The sequence below is a fragment of the Acomys russatus genome, chromosome 4 (genome assembly GCF_903995435.1).
Source record: "Acomys russatus chromosome 4, mAcoRus1.1, whole genome shotgun sequence".
Classification (NCBI taxonomy): domain Eukaryota; kingdom Metazoa; phylum Chordata; class Mammalia; order Rodentia; family Muridae; genus Acomys; species Acomys russatus.
In genome coordinates this window covers 11,732,523-11,754,123 of record NC_067140.1, presented here as the reverse complement: position 1 = coordinate 11,754,123, position 21,601 = coordinate 11,732,523, and the positions used below count along the sequence as shown (strand labels likewise).

The 21,601-nt window shown below is 43.5% G+C and overlaps 1 protein-coding gene across 1 annotated transcript in view; it reads left to right on the top strand.

Annotated features, from left to right (window-relative positions):
• The window catches only part of Ptprt (protein tyrosine phosphatase receptor type T), a 1,134,114-nt gene that overhangs the window by 397,378 nt on the left and 715,135 nt on the right, over positions 1-21,601 (top strand). The window contains exons 4-5 of the mRNA XM_051143721.1: positions 1,564-1,645; positions 13,270-13,385. Of these exons, the coding sequence (XP_050999678.1) occupies positions 1,564-1,645; positions 13,270-13,385 (198 nt within the window). The remainder of the gene's footprint in view (positions 1-1,563; positions 1,646-13,269; positions 13,386-21,601) is intronic.

Here is a 21,601-nt window from a genome sequence, read left to right as displayed (position 1 = left end):
AATACAACTGCCGGAAGAGAAGAAATTGCTATGAAGAGTTATTTTTTTTCAAGAACAGGAAAAGCTAAAAACCATTTATATATGTTAAGGGAGGGCCAGCATAGCAAAAGAACTCCGAGGGAGCCAAGATTCTGGAAAGTGCAGCAGGGATCATGCAGTTTCAAGGGCACTGGCAATACTTGCAGAAGTCATGAAGGTTGCTTCGGTTTGTGGGTAGGAAGTGAGGAGTCAGCCCTTCTCTGCTCTTTTTTTGAAGCTATGGAGCCTTCTGGGATTGGGCGAGCACAAGACAAAAGGGGAACACTGGGTAGAGTTTGGAGGTGGAGAAAGAAAGTCCACAATGTGCTTGGCAGGGTTCAGAAAGAGGTGGGAAGGAGTTAGTCTTACAGAGAGACTCACATGGGTTAGCAGCCAACATGGTAGAAAGAATCTGGGCTTGGGCAGAGTGCAGGAAGATCTAGACTATTCCAACTCTAGAGAAGCACGCATATAGGCACTGTGTGAGACTAAGGAATGGGTAAGACAGTAGTGGGGTGGGAGAGGGTTGGAGGGGAAGAGTCCAGCAAAGTATCGCAGAATGTCACATCCAAGTTTGAGATGGTAGCTGATGTAGTTTTGGGGGAGTGTGAGTGAGTAGTGTGAAAGGTCCTGGCCATGGTGCTGAGACAGATGCTCAGTGCTCCTCAGTGAGGCGAGAGGGACGCAAAGGACACCCAATTATAAAATCCCCACGGAAGTAGAAAGGTTCAGTAAGATCAGAGTAGAGGAGAAATACTTCTTGCTTCCTTTGTCTCTTGGCTACAACCGGGGAAATTGCAGCTAGTTTCGAAGATGTGTGATGAAGTCCAGGAAGCCTTAGAAAATGGTGCAGACATAAGGACTTGACTTTGATCCCCAGCACCCCTGTAAAAAGAAGGCAGGTGCTCAGTGGAACATTCCTGTAGTCCCAGTGCTTGGAAAGGGTAGGCAGGCAATCTCTGGATTGAACATCTAGGTTATTTGGAGAATTCTAAGCCAAGTGAGAGACTCTATCTCAAAAAACAAAACGGGTGGCACCTGAGGTCGACTTCTGCTCATACACAAATATACAATTTACACACACACACACACACACACACACACTCACACACACACGAATTTCAAGTTCACTGCAGAATCACACTGAAATCAGCTGTCCTTGGCTTATGCTGGTTTCCTAAACAATAAGAAAATTAGGCTGTTAGTAAATAATTCCTTCTGTAATATATTTGAAACCATGATGAGAGAAGTACCGATGGGGCCCAGGGCCTTGTTTCAGATTGTTTGCTGTTGTGGATAAGTGTTATTTCTGAAATTCACTAAGCCATTCCACAAGGCTGGCTTCTCTTGCTGGTCACCAGAGTGTGGGCTCTCTGCCATGTTTGGAAACCCAAATCAATTGGCAGCATGGCACATTCTCCTAATGGGAGACGTTGTTGGTTGGTTCTGATGGGAGCATAGAAAGTGATTGGAATGTGGGTGGCTTCTTCAGGTGAATGTGGACAACTGATTCCATGAAACTGACACCAGCCCTGTGTATTTCAGGTGATATTTGAATCCGTCTCTTTGAAGGGACATCCTGGTTACATCGCTGTGGACGAGGTTCGGGTCCTTGCTCATCCGTGCAGTAAGTCCAACACATTCTTTTTCTGTGCTAGACTGGGTAATCATGAGGCTGAAACCTCCAATTCCTTCATCTCACAGGCATCTCTCACGCTCTCTCTTGAGGCCTCAAAGTTGCTTACATACCCAAGGCAATCAGTCCTGAATAAATCCATAATTTTGCTGGCCTGTTCAACAGGCAGCACCTCCATGAATTTGCAGAGACTGGCAAAACAATTCGTCTGAATCTCTCTCCATTATTAAGGGGTTCTAAAGTCCTGATTGTTTATTAGTGGGATTCAGACCACTGAAGTGGAAGAATGAGAGACCTTTGGATAGATTCTTCTGCAATTGTCTTTTAAAAAACAAAACAGCAAAACATAGCAAGAACAGCATTAAACATGAAGCAAATTAGCACATTCACCCACAGGGGAAAGGACCCCAAAGCTATTAATTCTTTAAAAATACTTGTAAATTCTCTCATCAACACTGTGTAGGTACAAGGTGAGATTTTTTTTCCTGGTGGTTAGGACTCATGGTACAGTATTAAGAGTCCTCAGCAGCATGTCACTCCTCCTTGAAGCTCTCCTCCTTGCACTATTTAGTCAAAGACACTTGGATGTGTTTCAGCAAAGAGCCATGGCTCCGGTCCAGCCAAGTCCTGGGTACAGACAGCTGTTCTGACCTTACCCATATAGATATATGGTTGGGAGTCTAAAGTCTGGGGATGCCTAGGGACCATGGGAGCCAACGCCAGAGTTAGCTGGGATGCCAAGTGTTCAATTTGGGAGTCTTTCGTCTTAGATTCCTATCAGGCTCTTGGCAGCCATTTGGTTCTAGATAACCTCAGGGGAAGGGGGAGTTCTCCAAGTTCTCCACTCTCCCATATGTCCAGGAGACACTGAATAAATATATTTTAGTAAGATGAAATATCCATGGCAGGCTGACATTTTTAAATTTTTAATTTATTCCTTGAAAATGTCATCATGTGATAGAATGTATCTTGAGCATATCTATGCATCATTGCCTTTCCAGCTCCTCCCAGAATCCCACATTACATTCCCTCTCAGGTTCATATTTTCCTTCCTTCCTTCCTAATTAATTATTTAAAACCCAGAGTCTAATTAGTACTTCCCATATATGCGTGGTTGTAGGGTTCTTCCTTGAGACATAGTGAGCTGCCAGTGGTCACCCACTTAAAGAAAAAGGACATTTCCCCAACACACTATAGCCATCAACTGTATAGGCCATATGGAGGGAACAACAGATGCTATGAATTCATATGAACGACAGTCATGTCATGCCCAGAGAACAGCAATTCACAGAGCCCTTCTTCTCTTCTTGCTCTTCCATTCTTTCAGTCTCCTGTTACATTTCCCGAGACTCTGAGGAGGCAGATTGATATAGACATCCCATTTACAGTTGAGCTCGTTCTTCTTTGAAGGTTTGGTAGAATCCTGCGATGAACTCATATAGTCCTGGCTTTATTTTAATTACTATTTCAACTTTGTTGAGCATTATGGACTTGTTTAAGTTTTTATTTAATATTGATTTAATTTTGATATAATGTATGCATCTAGAAAATTCTCCCATTTCCTTTAGACTATTTTTTGTTCCATTTAATGGAGTAGAGGATTTGTAAAAAAAATATGTTCTTATGATTTTCTGAATTTCATTGGTATCTGTTCTAATGTCTTCAATTCCTTGCTAATTTTACTGATTTGTGTCTTTTGTTTTGGTAAATTTGACTAAGGGTTTGCCAGTCTTATCAATCTTTCCCAAGAACCATCTCATTGTTCTATTGATGATTTGTAGTATATTTCTACACCATTAATTTCAGCCCTGATTTTGATGATCTCTTTCATCTACCACTTGGGTGCTTGGTTTGCTCTTGTTTTTCCGAGGCTCATCATTAAGTTATTTATTTGAGACATCTCAGATTTTCTGAAGCAGGCTCTTACTGTTATAAATAGCCCTCTTAGTACAAGCAGACTAACTTTATAAAGAAAGGAGGTTTAATTAGCTCACAGTTTTTGGATGTTGAAGGGCATAACACTGGTACAGGCTCAGGTCTGCTGATGGCTTTCTACAGCCTGGAAGCAGGCAGACCATCACATGGAAATGAAAAGGGAGTCTCTGTCCACTTTTCCTAACACCAGTATTGAATTGTTAGTGTTCCACTGTGATGACCTGTCCACATCTTACCACATTCTGAGACAGCCAACTCTGAATTGTCATGGTCATATACTGCCCTCTCTGTGCCACTGCCTTCGGGGATTCAACTTTCATTTGAGCTTGAAAGATGAAGCTTATTCAGACCACAGAAATGATGCTATGGGTAAAGTTTACTGTCTCCTCGTGAGGCATCATGGGTAATTATCTATGTGCCTTTTAATCCTTCCCGTCCCTCCCCCCCTCCCACATACCAGCCCATAGGCCCCATGCCAGCCCTGTCATGGTGCTCTTCTGCTCACATTGATTTGTCAGACCTTGAACCGTCCTCTCTTGTCAGCTTCCTGGGATAAAACCACCATGGTCTGACTCACTAGCATCTTCTCTGGAAAAAATGTATGCCAGGTTCCAAGTTCCAATGTTTGGGGGAACTGGGTTTCATGTCTCCTTAAGAGAGACTCACTCTCTCAGTAATCAGCCAGCGACTTAGAAACACTGAGCTTAGATCCCTTATTACTCTCACTGCTCTCCAGGTTACGTCAAGTCTTTCAGGGTGTCTTCGATGGTTCCGTCCATTTACTCATGCCTAGGAAGTGTCTCTGCTGGAGTGGATCTCATGTGACGAGGAACCAAAGTCCCCAGCAAGGCACAGTTTAGATGGTCTTCATGCAGATGGGTTTCCCTCACCTGTACTGCCTGTCCTCCCTCCCCTGACTCTCGTTAGTTTCATCAATATCATCAATGAGATATTTTAAATCTGGACAACGGGATCAGGAAATATCTGTTCTTCTTGCTGCTTCCATTTAACTGCACACTCATTCTTCAGTTTTGAGCAGCCTTCCCAGTAGGCCTTGTGTCTTCCTCACACCCGGCGCATGCCTATCCCCCATAAAGCACACTCACCCTTGCTACATAAATTTGTTATTTTTATGCTTTGGACTTGGTCTTCCTTGGAGGTGACACTTGGTTTTCCCCAGCAGAATACAGTATGGTATATTCTGCCCTTGGGTCCTAGAGCTCTGTGCTCTGGCAGGAAGCTTCACTGTCACTGTAATACCTAGTTTTGATGCCCTAGCCTCAGCTGTCTTATCTCCAAGTCCTGTACACCACCATCAAATACTCCCTTCTCTTTGTTGTATCTCTGTAGGAGAGCATCCCTGGAGGGCATTTGGATGGCTTTCTACCCACAAAACCCTAAGGATCATTGGACATTTTCCCTATTTTCACTAGGACTTTTGTGAATTGAAGATTCTCCTGATAGCCCCATCCCCTTCCTGCTGAGAAGTGTCTATTGCATGTCTATAGAATCCCTGAGAGCCGGTTACCCAGCAAATGGGCCATGGAACGTAACTCTAGAAGACATGACCTTGGCTTTCTTTCTGCATGGTGTATTGTGGCTGTGTTCAAACCCAGAGCTTAGGGGACTTAAGCACATCCTTGCTGGAAAACACAGTGCGAGGCCCATGAAGGAGTAGCTGGAATTGGAGAAAGTCACATCAAGGATATGAGCAAACACTGCCAGTGTGTATAGTCCTCTGGGGGCACACCCACAGCTTGTATGCTCAGTTCATTTGCTAGCTCAGGGTTTTATCCATCCTTCATTCCAACAAGTAAATTACTGATTGTGAGCTGTGCATTCAAGAGCTTTTCTAGGCATAGCAGAGAGTTGCGTAAGAAAGGGTTGGCTCTTGTGCTCATGGCTTTTGATTGGCATGGGGGTGAAAAGGATGAAAGCAATCGAAGTGTCTAATACTAGATAAGCAGTGGATAATTTTGGATAAGGGAAAGTGCTGTGAACATGACAACTATTGGAAGTGGGACTCTGCAGGGTTCCTTCAATAGTGTGGCCGTGGGAGGTGTCTTCAAAGATATGGTCAGAGCTGGGCCTCTAATCAGAGAAAGGAGTTTGCTTTCTAAGAATTCTCGAAGGAAGCTTCTAGGCAGAGGAAACTGCAGGTTTCCAAAAACAGAAGGCCTGCTTTGGAACACAGGCCAGTGCTGCCAGTGTGTCCTGGTAGATGGCGCACCGCAATGTCCCAGGTGAGCATTGGGCAGGTGACCTGGGACCTTATCACTCAGGGCCTCCAGCATCATTGTGAGTGGATGTTAGTCAGAGTGCGGAGAGGCAACCCTACAAAGGCTTGTTTGGGGATAGAACAGCTGTAGTTAGCTCACAAAGGATGCCGTATGATGTATGAGTGGAAGTGCCATAGGAAGGACGGGGAAACTATAAGAGAGAACATTCTAGAACTATGCAAGAAACGATGGTGACTTGGAGCAGGGTGGTGAAGAGTCAGCCACTCATCACTCTGGAAGCAATTACTGAGCTTGTATTCAGTGTCTGAGATTGTGGGACTGCAGAAGATAAATTCATTGCCTGTCCTCATAGGCCTCCAGTGAAGTGAGTGAGGCCGAAAAGAAAACAGCTACCACTGCGATTATGTTATATGTAACAGATGGTTTATGGCTCTGCAAGAGCTGCTGTCAGGACGCGCCAGAGACTAGGTTGGCTTAAATGATCACTACATTTTCTAATAGCCCTTGTGGCTAGGAATTCAAGGTCAAGGTGTTGACAATTTGGCCTCAGAGATTACCTTCCTAGGCTTGCAAATGTGCTCCTCAGAGCAACCTCATTTGGTCCTTTATCTCTGTGTATAAGTCCCTGGTGTCCCTTCCTGTGCCCACATTTCCCCTTTCCGAAAGGAGACTAGTTGGATTAGAGCAGGGTCTACCCAAAAGTCTCCTTTTAGCTTAATCGGGTCTTATGAGGCTCTGTTTCTGGATCCAGGTACATTCTGTGTTTGACTTTCTGGGAAATAGCAGCACTAAGGACAAGCATTGGCTCTGCAAAGTGGCAGCTCCACGGTCACTGCATTCAGGCCCTGGAGAAAACTAGTCTGAATTGATTGGTTAGGCTGGGAGGCAGATGCCCCATGTATGGCTGCTTCCAGATCTCTGAGTGTTCCTGCTGCCTCTGAGATGCTGAACACATGCCTTGGGTCTGTTCATGGGATTACACATGATGTAACCTATTTGCTTCCTGAGCTGTTTGTTAAACTACTAGTGTTTTCCCCAAACCCTCAGCCTTAGAATTAACTTCACTCAAAAGTGTTTAAGATTTTATCTGTACTGAAAAGAACAATTCCATATGTCTTCAATTTTTTTATGAGTCTCCATTTCTGTCCATCAAGATATTTCCTATTGATATATGACCAGAGCTTATCAATAAATGATTCAATTAATTATTCTAAAAGTTGTGGATAGACGATCATTACTGATTTGCAGTCTTCTCCTCTACACATTGAAGCTGGCTTTAAATGTTTATCTCAAAGCTTCCAGAACAGTGACCAAAAGTCAGACATAATCCTGCAAATAAATTATTTTCTCTTATAATGGAAACTTTCTCATCCATATTTTATAGCCCATTTAATTTTTTTTGATGATTGTTGTTATTCCAGAAATATTTTGGCCATAGCTATCATCTTCTTCTGGGTCTTGGGATCAACCATTAGCAGGGCCACTGCAGCTATAACTTTGATAAATGTCAACACACTTTCTCACTCAGTTTCAAACTTTCTAACTCCCAAGCTGACTTTTAGAATTTTTTTTCAAACCTATTTGCCCCCATCACAACCTTGCAGGGCCATGTCTCTCAGCCTACAGAGCATCAGCAAGTGTTTCTAATGTATGTAAGAGCTTTCACTTCAACTGTGTGGCTTCCTGCTGAGCATTGTCAGGTTTAAAGAGCGAGATAAAGGGCACAATAATATGTCTTCAGATGCCGCGCTGACATCTGCAGGAGTTTAAATGTCACCAGCATCAAGGCATTTTGCCCCAAATACACAGCCAGTTTCCTCTTAACCCTGTTCAACAGGATTCCATTTTAGGGGAACTCGGTCTCAGTGAGGACTGAAAGGGGGCCCCTCAAAGCCTGGCTGGTGACTGCCTGGGGGACCTGAGGTCACCTCCTCTTGGGTGAAAGGTTGGTGAGTAGATGTTGGTGCAGTAATTTCATTCCCAGAAGTGCAGGGGCAGAGGGCAAAGAGTGATGGGGTGAGTGCTTGCCTGAGGAGGAGGCTGAACTGGGGGATGGAAGGAGACTCAGAGGAGCCTGGTACCCCAGGAAGACCAAACACAAGGAGGATCCCAACAAAAAGATACTGATCTTGAGTCACGGGTGATCCAGGGCCTCCAAGAATAGAGACAAGAGTGGGGGCCTATGGGGAGAGAGCAGAATGAGAAGATAGTTGAGAAAAGTTTCTGTAATTCAGTGGTTCTCACAGTGTGTGAATGGGAGGGAGTCACTACCAGATTTATAGGTCCAGACACAGCTGGCCTCTGGGAACTGTTCCAGGAGACTGAATAATATAAGAGCAACTTATCCAGAGGACACAAACTGGAGGGTCCTGGCTGTTGGTGGCTTTGGCTAAGACCGCACAGTCTTGTCATTCAAACTTAGTCAAGATTTTAGGGTGAGAGATTTCACATAAAATATGGACTTTTTATTTTTCTGCATAAATCAGATGATTGATAGCTCTGAGCAAAGAGCTCCTACCTCCACCCAACTCTCTGCTGACCTTCAGTGGTAGAGCCTCCCTTTGAATGTAGTGTGACATCTCCCAAATCCCAGTCCTCACACTGTTTGCTACATTTTCCCTTGCTTTATGGAAATATCTTTCCAAAATTGAAAAAGAGAGATGGAGCAAGAAGGTAGTGTTTTTATTAGTTTTGGTTTATAGTGCAGTCACTCTGTTAATTTTTATAGCTGTCTGATTCCTGTGAGGACTTGGTTTGATGTCTCTTCTGTACGTCGGAGTCATCAGTGTTTCCCTAGCATATTAACCCCCTTGGACATTCCAACCTCTCACATTCTGAATTGAGAATGGAGGAAGTAGAAAGAAAGAAAATGAAAGAATCAAGAAGGAAGCTCTATTGCTGAAAAGGTAGAAGAGGGGAGGAGTCAGAAACAGGCAGATGCCAATCAATGACAAGAACTATCTTTAACTGGACATGTCCCAGAACTTAACTACTTGCCTCATGTCCAGATGTGTAAGAAAAGAGTGACCTTTGCAAAACTCAACAGGATATATTAACTTTGGAGACAAGACACACTCCCTACCAATAATGGGGGTGGGTATCCCCTTCCCTTAAAAACTGAAACAAAAACAGACCTATAGCATTTGCACATTCCTGGTTGAGGAAGTGAAAGTTCCAAAAATAACATTACAGAATTATACAGGAGAGACAGAGGACAACAATTTCAAGCCATCGGAACTGCGTGACATTTATCATACTGATAGTGCAGGAATCTTAAACTTGGAGACAGGCAGCACAAGTGGTCTCATCTGGGCCTTGGACCCTTGACACTTTAGCCACAGGGCCCTGACAGTAGCATGTGGTGGTATCTGAACTGTTGTCAACTGGTTTAAAGACATGAGCAGATGGTATATACATTCTCACAGCAAGTGTTCTCGATCACACTGAAGTCCTTGAGGTTTGGAGAGTCTTATAGGTGGTGGCACATGTTGGTAGACAAGATAGCTCAAAACATCCACAGGGGAAAGTAGCATGGAGGTGGGGTTCCTTATAAAATGTTTGAGAGCAAACAGAGAAGCCAGGAGAGTCACCACAGTCTGTCTCATGAGCTCTTTCTCTGCACTCTGAGGCATGCTTGATAATACCATCTTCCCTCTCAAGGCCAAGAAAGCAAGAGGGTGGCTACTTTGAAGTTGGGTTTGGGGCTCAAAAGGAACTGAACTGAATTCTGTTTCTGTTTCTCTGTGCTACTCTGTAATTTTGGCAACTGTTCCAGTTTCATTTCTGTTGTGTGATAAAATTCCCGATAAAAAAAGCAACTTAAGAGTAAAGACTTTATTTGGCTTAAAATTCTAGGTTACAATGTATCAAATTTGCTCAAAGCAAATGACGAAGAAGCGGATACCTACACTCGCAGTCCAGGACAGAGGGAAATGCATACATGCATGCGTTCTTGCTCGCTTGTTTATTGTTCTCAGCCCAACTTCTCCAATCACAAAATGTAGGATCCCCTGCCTAGCAAATGGCACCCTACCCATACTGGGCTGCATCTTCTCACATCAATTAACTTAACTGAGATAATCCCCTACAGAAAGAGAAACACTTATTTGCTGCCCATGGGAATGCAAACTGATACAACCACTATGAAAATCAATGTAGAGGAAAATCCATCCTCAGAAGATGGAAATAAATCTCCCACAGGATTCAGCTATACCACTCTTGGGAATATACACCCAAAGGACTCTATATCTTAGGATAGAGATACTTGCTCTTTCATGTCCATTGCTGATATGTTCGTAATAGCTAGTGAATGGAAACAGCCGTAGATGCCCATCAGCTGATGAATGGCCAATGAAATTATGGCACATTTACACAATAGACTACTAAGCTATTAAGGACAATGCTTCTCAGTGAGATGGCCCAGGCTGCAAAAGACAAACGTCACCTAGTTTCTCTCATTTGTTGGTGTTGGCTTTGAGTCAGATGTGTGTGCTTGTTGAGGATGCCCACAGAGATTAGGGAATGAGTAAGGGGCCATGGAGGAAGGAGCTTTCAAGTGAGGAGATATAAATATAGTACTATAAAGGATTAAAAAGGAAGGCTGGGATAGGAAGAGTTAAATTTGCATGGAGTATGGGAGGAAGAACAGTGTAAAGGAGCGAGTATGAGGAGGGAACACTAAGAGTGAAGGCCTTTTTAAAAAGTCATATAGAAGCCAACCACTGTAGGTGCTTTCTAAAATATATACATAAGTATACTATGGAAGAGTTTTAATGGAGTTACCCTGAAAGAGGAGGACAGTACCCCAATTAGAGACCACATGTTAGCAAATAAAATCCTAAGTAACAGAAGAAGGTTACCTCTTTTTGAGTTGTTATCCAGTGGGGACCCATAGAATCCCAAGCATTGTCATCAATACTCTTGATCAGACTCCATAAATTAATGATGAGACCATACTTCTAAGACTCCATATGCTTGAGTCATGGCACTTGAAGAAATTAAGCTGGTCCTGACCTGGAAGCTTCACCTCTATGGCTAGCTTTCACAGTTCTGGAAAGTGCTATGCATGACATAGGAGGAGAAAGTAATTAAAACAAAAATGTAAAAAAACAAACAAACAAACAAACAAACAAACAAAAAACAGAAAAAATCCAAAAATTATCAACTTTGCACAGTTTTTGAACCCTGAAAGTTATAATAACAACTGGCATGATAAGATATGCCTAATGGGACAATAGCGGCCTAAGTGTTATGAGAGTACCCAGTCACCGTTTTATTATACCAAAGGCCCAATCCATGAGATGGAAGCCATGCCTAACGTTATCAAGAGCTCATGGTATATTGGCCCCAAGCCCCAGGGAGGTCCTAATTGTACTGTTTTGCTAAATGAACATATAATACTAAAATGACTGATTACTAATAACTTATTGCTATAGATCAGTGAATCTCAACCACCATCAGAGAGGCTTCTACTTACAGCAGGTAGCGATGAACACAGAGACTCTCAACTGGCCGACGTGCAGAAAAATAAGAGATTCTGAAGTGCTCAGCCCTAAATGGTACATACATAACCGTCACATTCTTACCCACAAGGCTCAGGGATCACTGTGCAGGAGAGGATGAAAAGACTGTACAAACTAGAGACTATGGATAAAATCAAGGAAACAGTGTTTTCTGGTTTGGAAAAAAAAAAAAAAAAAAAAAAAAAAGGTCAGTTTCAGATAAGAACTCTCAGTAATTGTGACATCATGCACAAGACTTGTGGAAGCTCAAGCCAAATAAAACCCCAGGATGGATGTAAGAGGTGGTGTGAAATTCTACCACTAGCCTAGGGGCTGGTGTGTTTGATAGATGCAGGAGGAGGGAGCATCGTTCTTCGTCAGTGATGTGACCGTGGTAGGCAGACAACACTCTAGGGCAGACTCCCTCCAGAAAGTAGTTGGGCAGCATAAACTAGACTTGATGCAGAGATGGGGGGGGGGGGAGGGAGAACTCAAATTTGGGGGGGTAGGGAGGGGAGGGTGAAGAGTGTAGATATAAGAGGAGTTGATGTGAATATGATCAAAGTATATTGTATGAAATTCTCATAAATTAATAAAAGAAATATCTAGAAACAGGTAATCACCTTTGGCATGGCTGCTGATCAACCCAGTGTAGACAGTCCCTCCCTCTTTGATTCTGTGTTGTGTCAGGTTGACAATTAAAGTTAGCCGTCACAACAATCTTGGACTTGCTGATGCTAATTTCTGCCCTTTAGCACATGCCTCTCAGGGATACCATGAAATTGGAATAGATAATACATGCTAAGTGTTTTTTTTTTTTTTTTTTTTTTTTTTGCTTGCTGTTTTTATGTCAGCTTGACACAAGATACAGTCATTTGGAAAGAGGGACTCTACTGAGAAAATGCTCCCAGCAGATTGGCCTGTGGGGCAGTGGGGGGGGGGGGGGAACTCTCATGGTTAGTTATCGATGTGCGATGGCCTAGCCCATTGCTGGTGGTGCCACTCCTAGGCAGGTGGTCCTGGATGGTATAAGAAGACATACGGAGCAAGCCACATTAAAGTAGTTGAGTCAGTAAAGTAGTCAGTGTTCCTCAATGGTCACTGCTCCAGTTCCTACTATCAGGTTCCTGTCCTCAGCTCCCGCCCTGACTTTCCTGGGTGATGAACTACAAGCTGAGAGATGAATTAATTCTATTCCTTCTCAGGTCTCTGATAGGGTTGAAGACCAGATAGTTTAGTTTTACAATTAAGCTTAGTTGATTAGGGGGTTAAGATGTCTTTAGGTCTAGATAGATGTTTTAAGTTGATAAAAGTTTTACGTTTTAAGAGATATGACAGATAATTGATTTGCATTGAGAATTCTAGAGGCACCAAGATAGGAAAGATGTTTTCTTCAAGGCTGAAAAATACAAATGGCCAAAACACTATGAATGTAACATTTATATAATTCCTGATTGTTTCATGCTTCTTCTTGCTGTATGTAGTTTATTGTATATATGTGTAATAATATAAATGTATATGTGATGAGCTTTTGGTTCCATGATTCTTCCCTTTCCTACTGTTGTTCCCAGGGGCAACATTCACTTTAGGTGTGCCAAGTTAGCAGAGAGGTATTATTACACAGTAGCTACTCATAGGAACTTTGAGGATCTCATAGGACAGGATTCATACCTTGGCTTCCTTTTTTTTCTGGATGCCTGATTGAATTAAACTGTGCAATGCTCAGAGTCTTAGATTTCTGACCTGCGAATTGGGCATGCTCCCCTGTTTACTCCCTAGATGTCACTTTGAAGTGATCCATCTACTCTGTCTGAATCAGGCATCTTCTCGGGCAAACATCCCGAGATCTTGGGGCCTATCCTGGGCTGCTGTTCCTGATGGAGAAGTGATGTGGGCAACTGCATCCTAGCCTCATATGTTCTTTGGTTTTTTCTCTTAGGAAAAGCGCCTCATTTCCTGCGACTCCAAAATGTGGAGGTGAATGTGGGGCAGAACGCCACATTTCAGTGCATTGCTGGAGGGAAGTGGTCCCAGCATGACAAACTTTGGCTCCAGGTAAGAGTGGGAGAGACCCATGTCCATTCCCTCCCTTTGCAAGGAAGGAACTATGAGTGTGGAAAAGGGTAGTGTAGTGGAGGGGAGCAGCCATTTTAAAATATCTGTGTTTCTTGGGTATTGCTTTTCCCCCATGCTCTTATGAAATCTTTTTAAAAATATATTTTATTAATTTATTCATATTACATCTAAATTGTTATCCCATCCCTTGTGTCCTCCCATTCCTCCCTCCCTCCCTCCCATTTTCCCCTTACTCCTCTCCCATAAGACTGTGACTAAGGGGGACCTTTTCCCCCTGTATATGCTCATAGGGTATTAAATCTCTTCTTGGTAGCCTGCTATCCTTCATCTGAGTGCCACCAGGCCTCCCCATCCAGGGGACGTGGTCAAATAGGGGTACCAGAGTTCATGTGAAAATCAGACCCCACTCACCACTCAACTGTGGAGAATGTCCTGTCCATTGGCTAGATCTGGGTAGGGGTTTAAAGTTTACTACACATATTGCTCTTGTGAAATCTTATCTACTGCTCTGCTAAGTGACATGTTATAGATGAGGAAGCTGATGGTAATCTTAAAGTCCTTGGTCTAGAATTTGTGAATGCAAACTCTGTACCAAGCACTCTCTAATGAGCTTTGTTTTTTTTTTTTTTATTTAAATTAATATTTTATTTACTCACTTTACATCCCAATTGTAGCCCCTCCCTTCTTGTTCCCCCATCCCCTTTCTATATCCCTTAGAGAAGAAGATATCATACAAGGGATGGGATAACCATTGAGATGTAATATGAATAAATTAATAAAAAAAGAAAAAAAAGATGATATTCCCCCATCTACCTATCCCAGCACATCAACCTGCATCAGGACTGAGAACATCTTCTTCCACAATGGCCTGGCAAGGCATCCCCTCCAGGAGAAGTGATCAAACAGCAGCCAAGAGAGTCCATGTCACAGACAGATCCTGCTCCCCTTACTAAGGGGCCCGCCCACATGATGACCAAGCTGCCCATCTGGTACATATGTGTAGAGGGCCTAGGTCCAATCCATACATGGTCTGTGGTTGGTGTTTCAGTCTCCCTAAGACATCCTGAGCCCAGGTCACCTGGTTTTCTTGTGGAGCTCCTGTCCCCTCAAAGTCTTTCTAGTTTCCCCCAACACTTCCACAGGCCTTCCTGGGCGCTCCCCCAGTGTTTGGCTGTGAGTCTCAGCGTCTGTTTTGATTTGTTTCCGGGTGGAGCCTCTCAGAGGACCGCTATGCTATGCTCTCACATGCAAGCATAGTAGGAGTGTTGTTTATAGTTTCAGGGGTTGTCTCTCTCCCACTGTGTAGCCAGGCATTGGTTGGACATTCCCTCAATCTCTACTCTATCTTTATCCCTGCACATCTTGTAGGCAGAGTAAATTTTGGGTTGAAGTTTTGTGGGTGAGTTGGTCTTACTCTCCCTCCACTAGGAGTCCTGTTGTCTGGTTAGAGGGTGGACCCTTCACTCTCCGTGTCCCCAGCTACTAAATGTCTCATATCCTCCCAGGAACCTACCCTGTTCATTGGTCTCCAACTTGTCTTAGAGATGGGTGCTGAAGGAAATGAGGCTGAGGATCAGATGTGATGAGAGCTGGAAGGGCATGAGGGGATACAGGAGGAGAGAGGCTTGCAGAGAAAAGAGAAGCAATGGGTAAGGCATCTCTGAGACAAGCCAAACTTTGCTTTTGAAGCTGTGATTACTAAAGCTAAGACAAACAGAATATCTTAGGGTTTGAGCTTGTGACATCATCAATCCTTAACTAAAAGGTACTTGGATATCTGGATGAAATTGTTACTCTTTTCTTAGAAAATGTCCCTGGAATAAACAGTCTGTTCTCTGAATAAATGAGTCCATCACTGAGTAGAGTCCATCAGGACAGTGTTTTAAGCTTGAATCTACTTTTCCTTTTTTTTTTTTTTTTTTTTTTTTTTTTTTTTTTTTTTGTGCATTGATCTTACTTCAATAGCAGGATGAGAGAGTATGTCTCTGGGTAGGGTACAAAGCCAGAGAATAGGACACAGAATGAGAGTACACATTGTGATAGCCCTGCCTCACTCCTGTCACTCAAAATTCAAGGACAAAGTTCTGGGGAAGAACCGAAGGTAGAGAGCTAAGCCTCTCCATGCAGTGTCCAGAAGATCATCTTTATTCTCTCTCTCTCTCTCTCTCTCTCTCTCTCTCTCTCTCTCTCTCTCTCCCTCCCCTCTTCCCTCCCTCCTTCCTCCCCCATCTCCCTTGCTCTCCCATCTCTCTCCCTCCCTCCCCCCTCTTTCCCCACACACACTTCCTTTATTTTTGAGAGTGTCTTATTATGTAGTCTGGGCTGGTCCAAAACTTGTTGTCTTTATGCCTCAGCCTTCCGAGTGCTGGGATTACAGGAGTGAGCCACCATATGTAGCTTCCATTTAATACCAAACATTTTCAAATAGCTTTATTGAAGATAATTGAGATTTAATGCTTAAGGCATACAACTTGACAAGTTTAATGTATTTATATGTGAATAACTTCACAATCAAGATAATGAACATTGGTGTCACCTTCTAAAGTGTTCTTGTCTCCATTATTAATCTCTCTTTCTAGTCCAATGTGTAATAAATAACCAGTGATTTTTTCCCTGACACTGTGTATTAGTTTGCATGTTCTAGAACTTCCTATCAATGTAGAGCTTAGAGGAATGGGTCAGTGGATGAGGCTCTGTCTGTGAAACCCTGAGGAATACAGTTCAGATTCCCAGAATGAATGTCAATCCCTATATGGTAGCACAGCATCTGCAATCCCAGAGTGCCTGCAGTAAGAACAGAGATGGAGACAGGAGAATCCCTGAAAGCTGTTGGGCCAAAAAGCCTGGTGTGCAGCAGCGAACACCAGAGGGGGACCCTGCCTCAAACAAGCTGGAAGGTGAAGATCTGTGCCTGAGGTTGTCCTCAGAACTTTACATACCTGCTGTGGCACTTGCATGCTTGTCTTTACACAGACACACAGACACAGACACACAGATAGATACACACACACACACACACACACACACACACACACACACACACACACACACACAGAGAGAGAGAGAGAAAGAGAGAGAGAGAGAGAGAGAGAGAATCAAGCAGTAATTAAACTCTTAACTCAGTAATTCTGAGGTGAGGTTTATTAACATCATTGTGTATAAAAATTTTAATTTAGCCGGGCGTGGTGGTGCATGCCTTTAATCCCAGCACTTGGGAGGCAGAGGCAGGCGGATCACTGTGAGTTCAAGGCCAGCCTGGTCTACAAAGCGAGTCTAGGACAGCCAAGGATACACAGAGAGACCCTGTCTCAAAAAACAAAACAAAACAAAAAAATAATTTAGCTAGCTTGTACTTTGGAATAATTTATCCTAATGACAAACTATTAATAATAAACCATATATCATGATTTTCTTGTCTACTAACTTATCGATGGCTAGCTGCTGTACTGTTTCCCATTTCTATCTACTAAAACCAATCTGTTGTGAACATTAATGTGCAAATCTGTGTGTGTATACGTAGTCTTTCATTTCTCTTGGGTAAATATTTGGTAGGGAATGGCTGGATCTTGTGTAGATATGAACATAACTCCCTGAAAAACAAAGAGCTGTTTTCCAACACAGTTGAGCCATTTTACATTGCCACCAGCAGTCTACGCAGGTTCTCCCACATTCTCGCCAACACCCAGGGTGGTCAGTCTTTTCACTTCAAATAGGTGCTCATCGGTACCTCAGGATGATCGGAAAGTTGTTTCCCTGGCGACCAAGGATGTGAAACATGGTCTTTGGGGACCCAGATGGACTCTACATACATTTTGGTGGCAGTTCACGCTGTCACCTCTCTTCTTAAATTTGAATCTTTTTATTTGCTGTAGAAAACTCCCTAAGCAAAGCCCATCCAGACACTAACGGTTTCTCTCTGGTACTTAGGCTCCTCCTTTGTGTCATTCACTATTAAGTAGTGCTATTGGCTCTTTTTATAATAATTAGAGTTAAAGTACACTTTGCTCCAAGGAAGCATGGTCATTTCAATGGCATTGACTCCACTGGGTCATAGGAATGAGATGGGACAATCACAATATTTTCAGAAACTTTATCTGGGTATTCCAATTATCGTAAGGTCAGTATGGCTGCAGTCCTGACTTGCATGCAGTAAGCCTTAAGTCTGGAAACTGAAGGATGTTAAAATAGAGCAACCTGGGAGTGTTGAAGAAACTAGGCGGAAATAGATTTTGCGGAGCTCTTTCGCGTCTCTTTTATTTATCTGCTTCTCAATGTTTTTCAGGTAGCTTACAATAGGATACAAAGCAAGACAAGATAGTGTAAATTAAAACTGAGGCATCACAAGATAGGCGAGCACACAAGAGAGTTGCTTCTCAGGCTACGACTACATTTCTGCACCCCCACTGCTGGCTTGTGGGTCACAAGAGGGACACCGAGCACCGCAGCCGCCAGTGGGATAAAGAAAGCTCGCCAGATATACAGTTTACAACGTCTGCAAGATAAACACAAACCAATTGCTCAGGAAAATCTTAAGTGTTGCTCACACAGAGGCCAGACAGCAATAGTTCCCAGGAGCCTTCATAAAGCAAAGACTGTATGATGTAATGAACGGCAGCCCCACCACAGTCTCATCGAGGGCACACAAGTGGCTTCTGTGGGCAGGCATCTCATCGTAATAACACTCTGTGTGGAAGCAGGCTGAGGAGGTGGAAGGAAAGGGCGGGAGCAGCTCGGGCAGGGGTCTCCAGCTTTCTGCTAATCTATCTCTACCCAGGGAGGCTTTAGACTTAACACAACAAGTGGACAGATACAGTAGCTGTTGCTGCAAGGAAGTCTCCCTGAGTACTAGCTCCCTCCTCAATATTTCAGGGGATATTAGGAAGGAGGGCATGAGTACTGGGCGTTCTGCCAAAAGCCCTTGAGACTAGTGAAGTTCCAGGCGTATACGGGACACTGTGGTTGGAAGTTGGTGGCTACATGGGAGGAGTCACAGGACAACAGAAGTAACAGGACACACACATAGACACACAAGCAGATGTGGTAGATATTCGGACCTGTCCTTTCTGGAAGATAAGTAGGCACATGAAATCTAAAACCTTCAATGCATGCACATATTTTTTCCAAAATTAGCTTCATTTATGGCAGTTTTCTAAGGATATGATCAGAAACGGGTACAGAGATGTACCTGCAACTATAAACAGCTAGACAAAAAACTTAGAAAGAACTAGAACATTCTGTAAGAGAGACTAATTAAATAAAGGCTGGGATGAAGTAATTAAATATCAGACAGTAGACAGAGACTTAATGGCATTCTCATAGTATGTAATTAAGTGAAAAGTGCAAGCTATAAAACAGTTGACATATTTAATATTTTAATGAAAAAACACATGTACATACATAAATATATGCACAGTTATATACTTATGTAGTGCATATACATAACATATATCATGCATACATGTACACACACATTTAGAATGCTAATAAGCATACATCAATGTCACTAACTATGATAATAGATCATGTAAAGCTTTTATTCTCTATTCTGTTTCATTAAAATATTAAAATGAATACAGGGAACTAATAAACAAAAAATGCCATTAAAAAGGAGCAAAATGGTCACTTTCTCTTAGGGCTGGTAGGAAGGCTTTCCTAGGGTCGAGTGGCAATTGCAGTGGAAGTGCTGGCTTCCTGAGAGGACACAGACCAGTTTCCTTCAGGCATACTGTTCGTCCAAGTGAGTGTTTAGAATATTCTACCCGTGTCCTCCTTTCTTCTCACAATGCCTGGTTGATGGGACTCTACCCTCACCCCACTCTTCATGGCCTCTAGAGCAAACCTGTCAGCCCCACGATGGAGCTAACCTTTGAGGCCTCTCTACAAAGACTATGCTCCCCTGGGAGACTGTACAAGCAATAACACTTGCTGCCTCGGACAGGACAGGAGGCTATGTGCCCAAATGCTTGGCATAGATCTCAGTGTGGTTTGTGTATGGGTTGAGACAATCCCAGGTGCCAGACAGGGTGCTCTCTGGTTCTGGGAGGAGGCTCTCATTCTGGGAGCCCATCACTCTGTATCAACTGGACCTGGCTGTAAGATAAAGCGGCACGCCTGTCAGTCGGCATAGCAGCAATTCTCCCAGTTAACTTGTTACTTTAATCCCATGGGGAAACAGTGATTACCAACACTGAGGGCACCAAGGGAAGCATCTCCTCCTCCAACTGCTCTGAACCTATGTCCCTGTGTGCAGGGCTTTGGCATGGCAGTCAGGGAAGCACAACACTGATAAATCCAGGACGGTCCGCATAGCCACGGACATGTCCTGAGGACCTACACACAAACTATCTTTAATGCTCACTATGATCTTTCCAAAAGCTGACATTAACAACCCCCAGAGAGGTTGAACATTAGAGGGTAAATGAAGATGTCAGGGTCAGATTGGGACAGAGCAGGAGAGCCACGACAAAGAAGTGGGTTGTATCCTGAAGCCTTGGGCTCCTTCATGTTGCTTTGCCACACCAAATCCAATCACTGTTGGCAGGTGGATCCCTATCAGAAAATGTAACTTCAGGCTGGGGAAGTGGCTCAGTGGGTAAAGTGCTTGCCCTGTAAACGTGAGGACCCAAGTTTAATTCTCAGCAGGTGCACTCCTTGTAATCCTAGGGATTGGGGAGCAAAGGGAAGAGAAGTCCTGGCTCTGCTGGCCAGCCACCCTACTGAGTCAGACAAAAGGAGGTTCAGGGAGAGAGGGGGGAGGGGAAGGAGAAGGGGGGAGGGAAAGAGGAAGCAGCTGAGGAAGATATATAATGTCAGCCTCTGTCCTACCACACAGACACCACGCGCGTGCACACACACACACACACACACACACACACACACACACACACACACATGCAGGCATGCACGCACAGAGACACCACACAGACACACACACCCAGACACCACCACATACACACATACACACACACACCACACATACACACACACACCACACATACACACACACACACACATACACACACACAGGCATGCACGACAAAGACACCACACAGACACACACACCCAGACACCACCACACACACACATACACACACACCACACACACACACACATACACACACACACATGCAGGCATGCACGACAAAGACACCACACAGACACACACACCCAGACACCACCACATACACACACACACACACACACACACACACACACACACACACACACACCAGCTAAATATCTGTATTTACTGCACATTCATACCTCTAATTTTCCATCCACTGAACTAGATACTTAAATATATTTGAGTTTCCCGAATCTGTAAGAAAATCTGCGAGATAAAAATATGCTTGAAATTTTATTCAAGCAGACCTTTCTGGATTCTTTTTTGCTTTTTTGTCTCCTCCTTTGCCATGTTTCATAAATATAAGATGATATTTGCAGTGTGGTTGTCTTTAGCTTCTATTTCTTTCTAAAAGTCACCCTTGTAAATATCAGTAGTGTATTCCTTGTTAAAACCAAAGGATGCTTATCAGTCCTTATACAGATGTTCCTTGGCTTAAGGATGGAGTCACATCCTGATCCGCCCATCCTGACTACAAGTGGCATTTAAAGTGCATTTAGTACACTCAAGCTAAGGGTCCATAGCTCAGCAATGCAGTGTATTTTGGAGTTCCAGTCACCTCTTCCTCTCATTGCTGACTGACTGGAAACCGGGGCTCCTAGCTATAATGGTGTAGCACATACTGTTAGCCAAAGAACAAATGAAAATTCACACTTTGAAATACATACATATATATTATATATTACACAATATACATATAGATACATAATAGATACATTAATATATATCACCCTCACACTTCTGTGAAGTTGGCGATGTTCTAAGTCAAACCACCATTGGTACAGTTCCTGTCTGGACTTGACTGTTCTTTTAGCCCTTGATGACACCGAGCAGCCCCTCCATAAACATCTCCCTGACCTCTTGGGTCACTGAGGCCATGGGTCAATCCTTGTCATGGGATTGTTTTAGGCTAACAAGGTTGCTGCCTGCTACAGTTTCATAGATGCTGACAGAAGACACTGGACTCCTGGTGCAGAGCTAAGGAGCCTTGTTCCTTCTGACACTACAGTCAGAGTGAGCTTCTTGCTTGTGCTCACGTCCTTTGTCCCTCATGGGGATGCTGGGGTGGAGA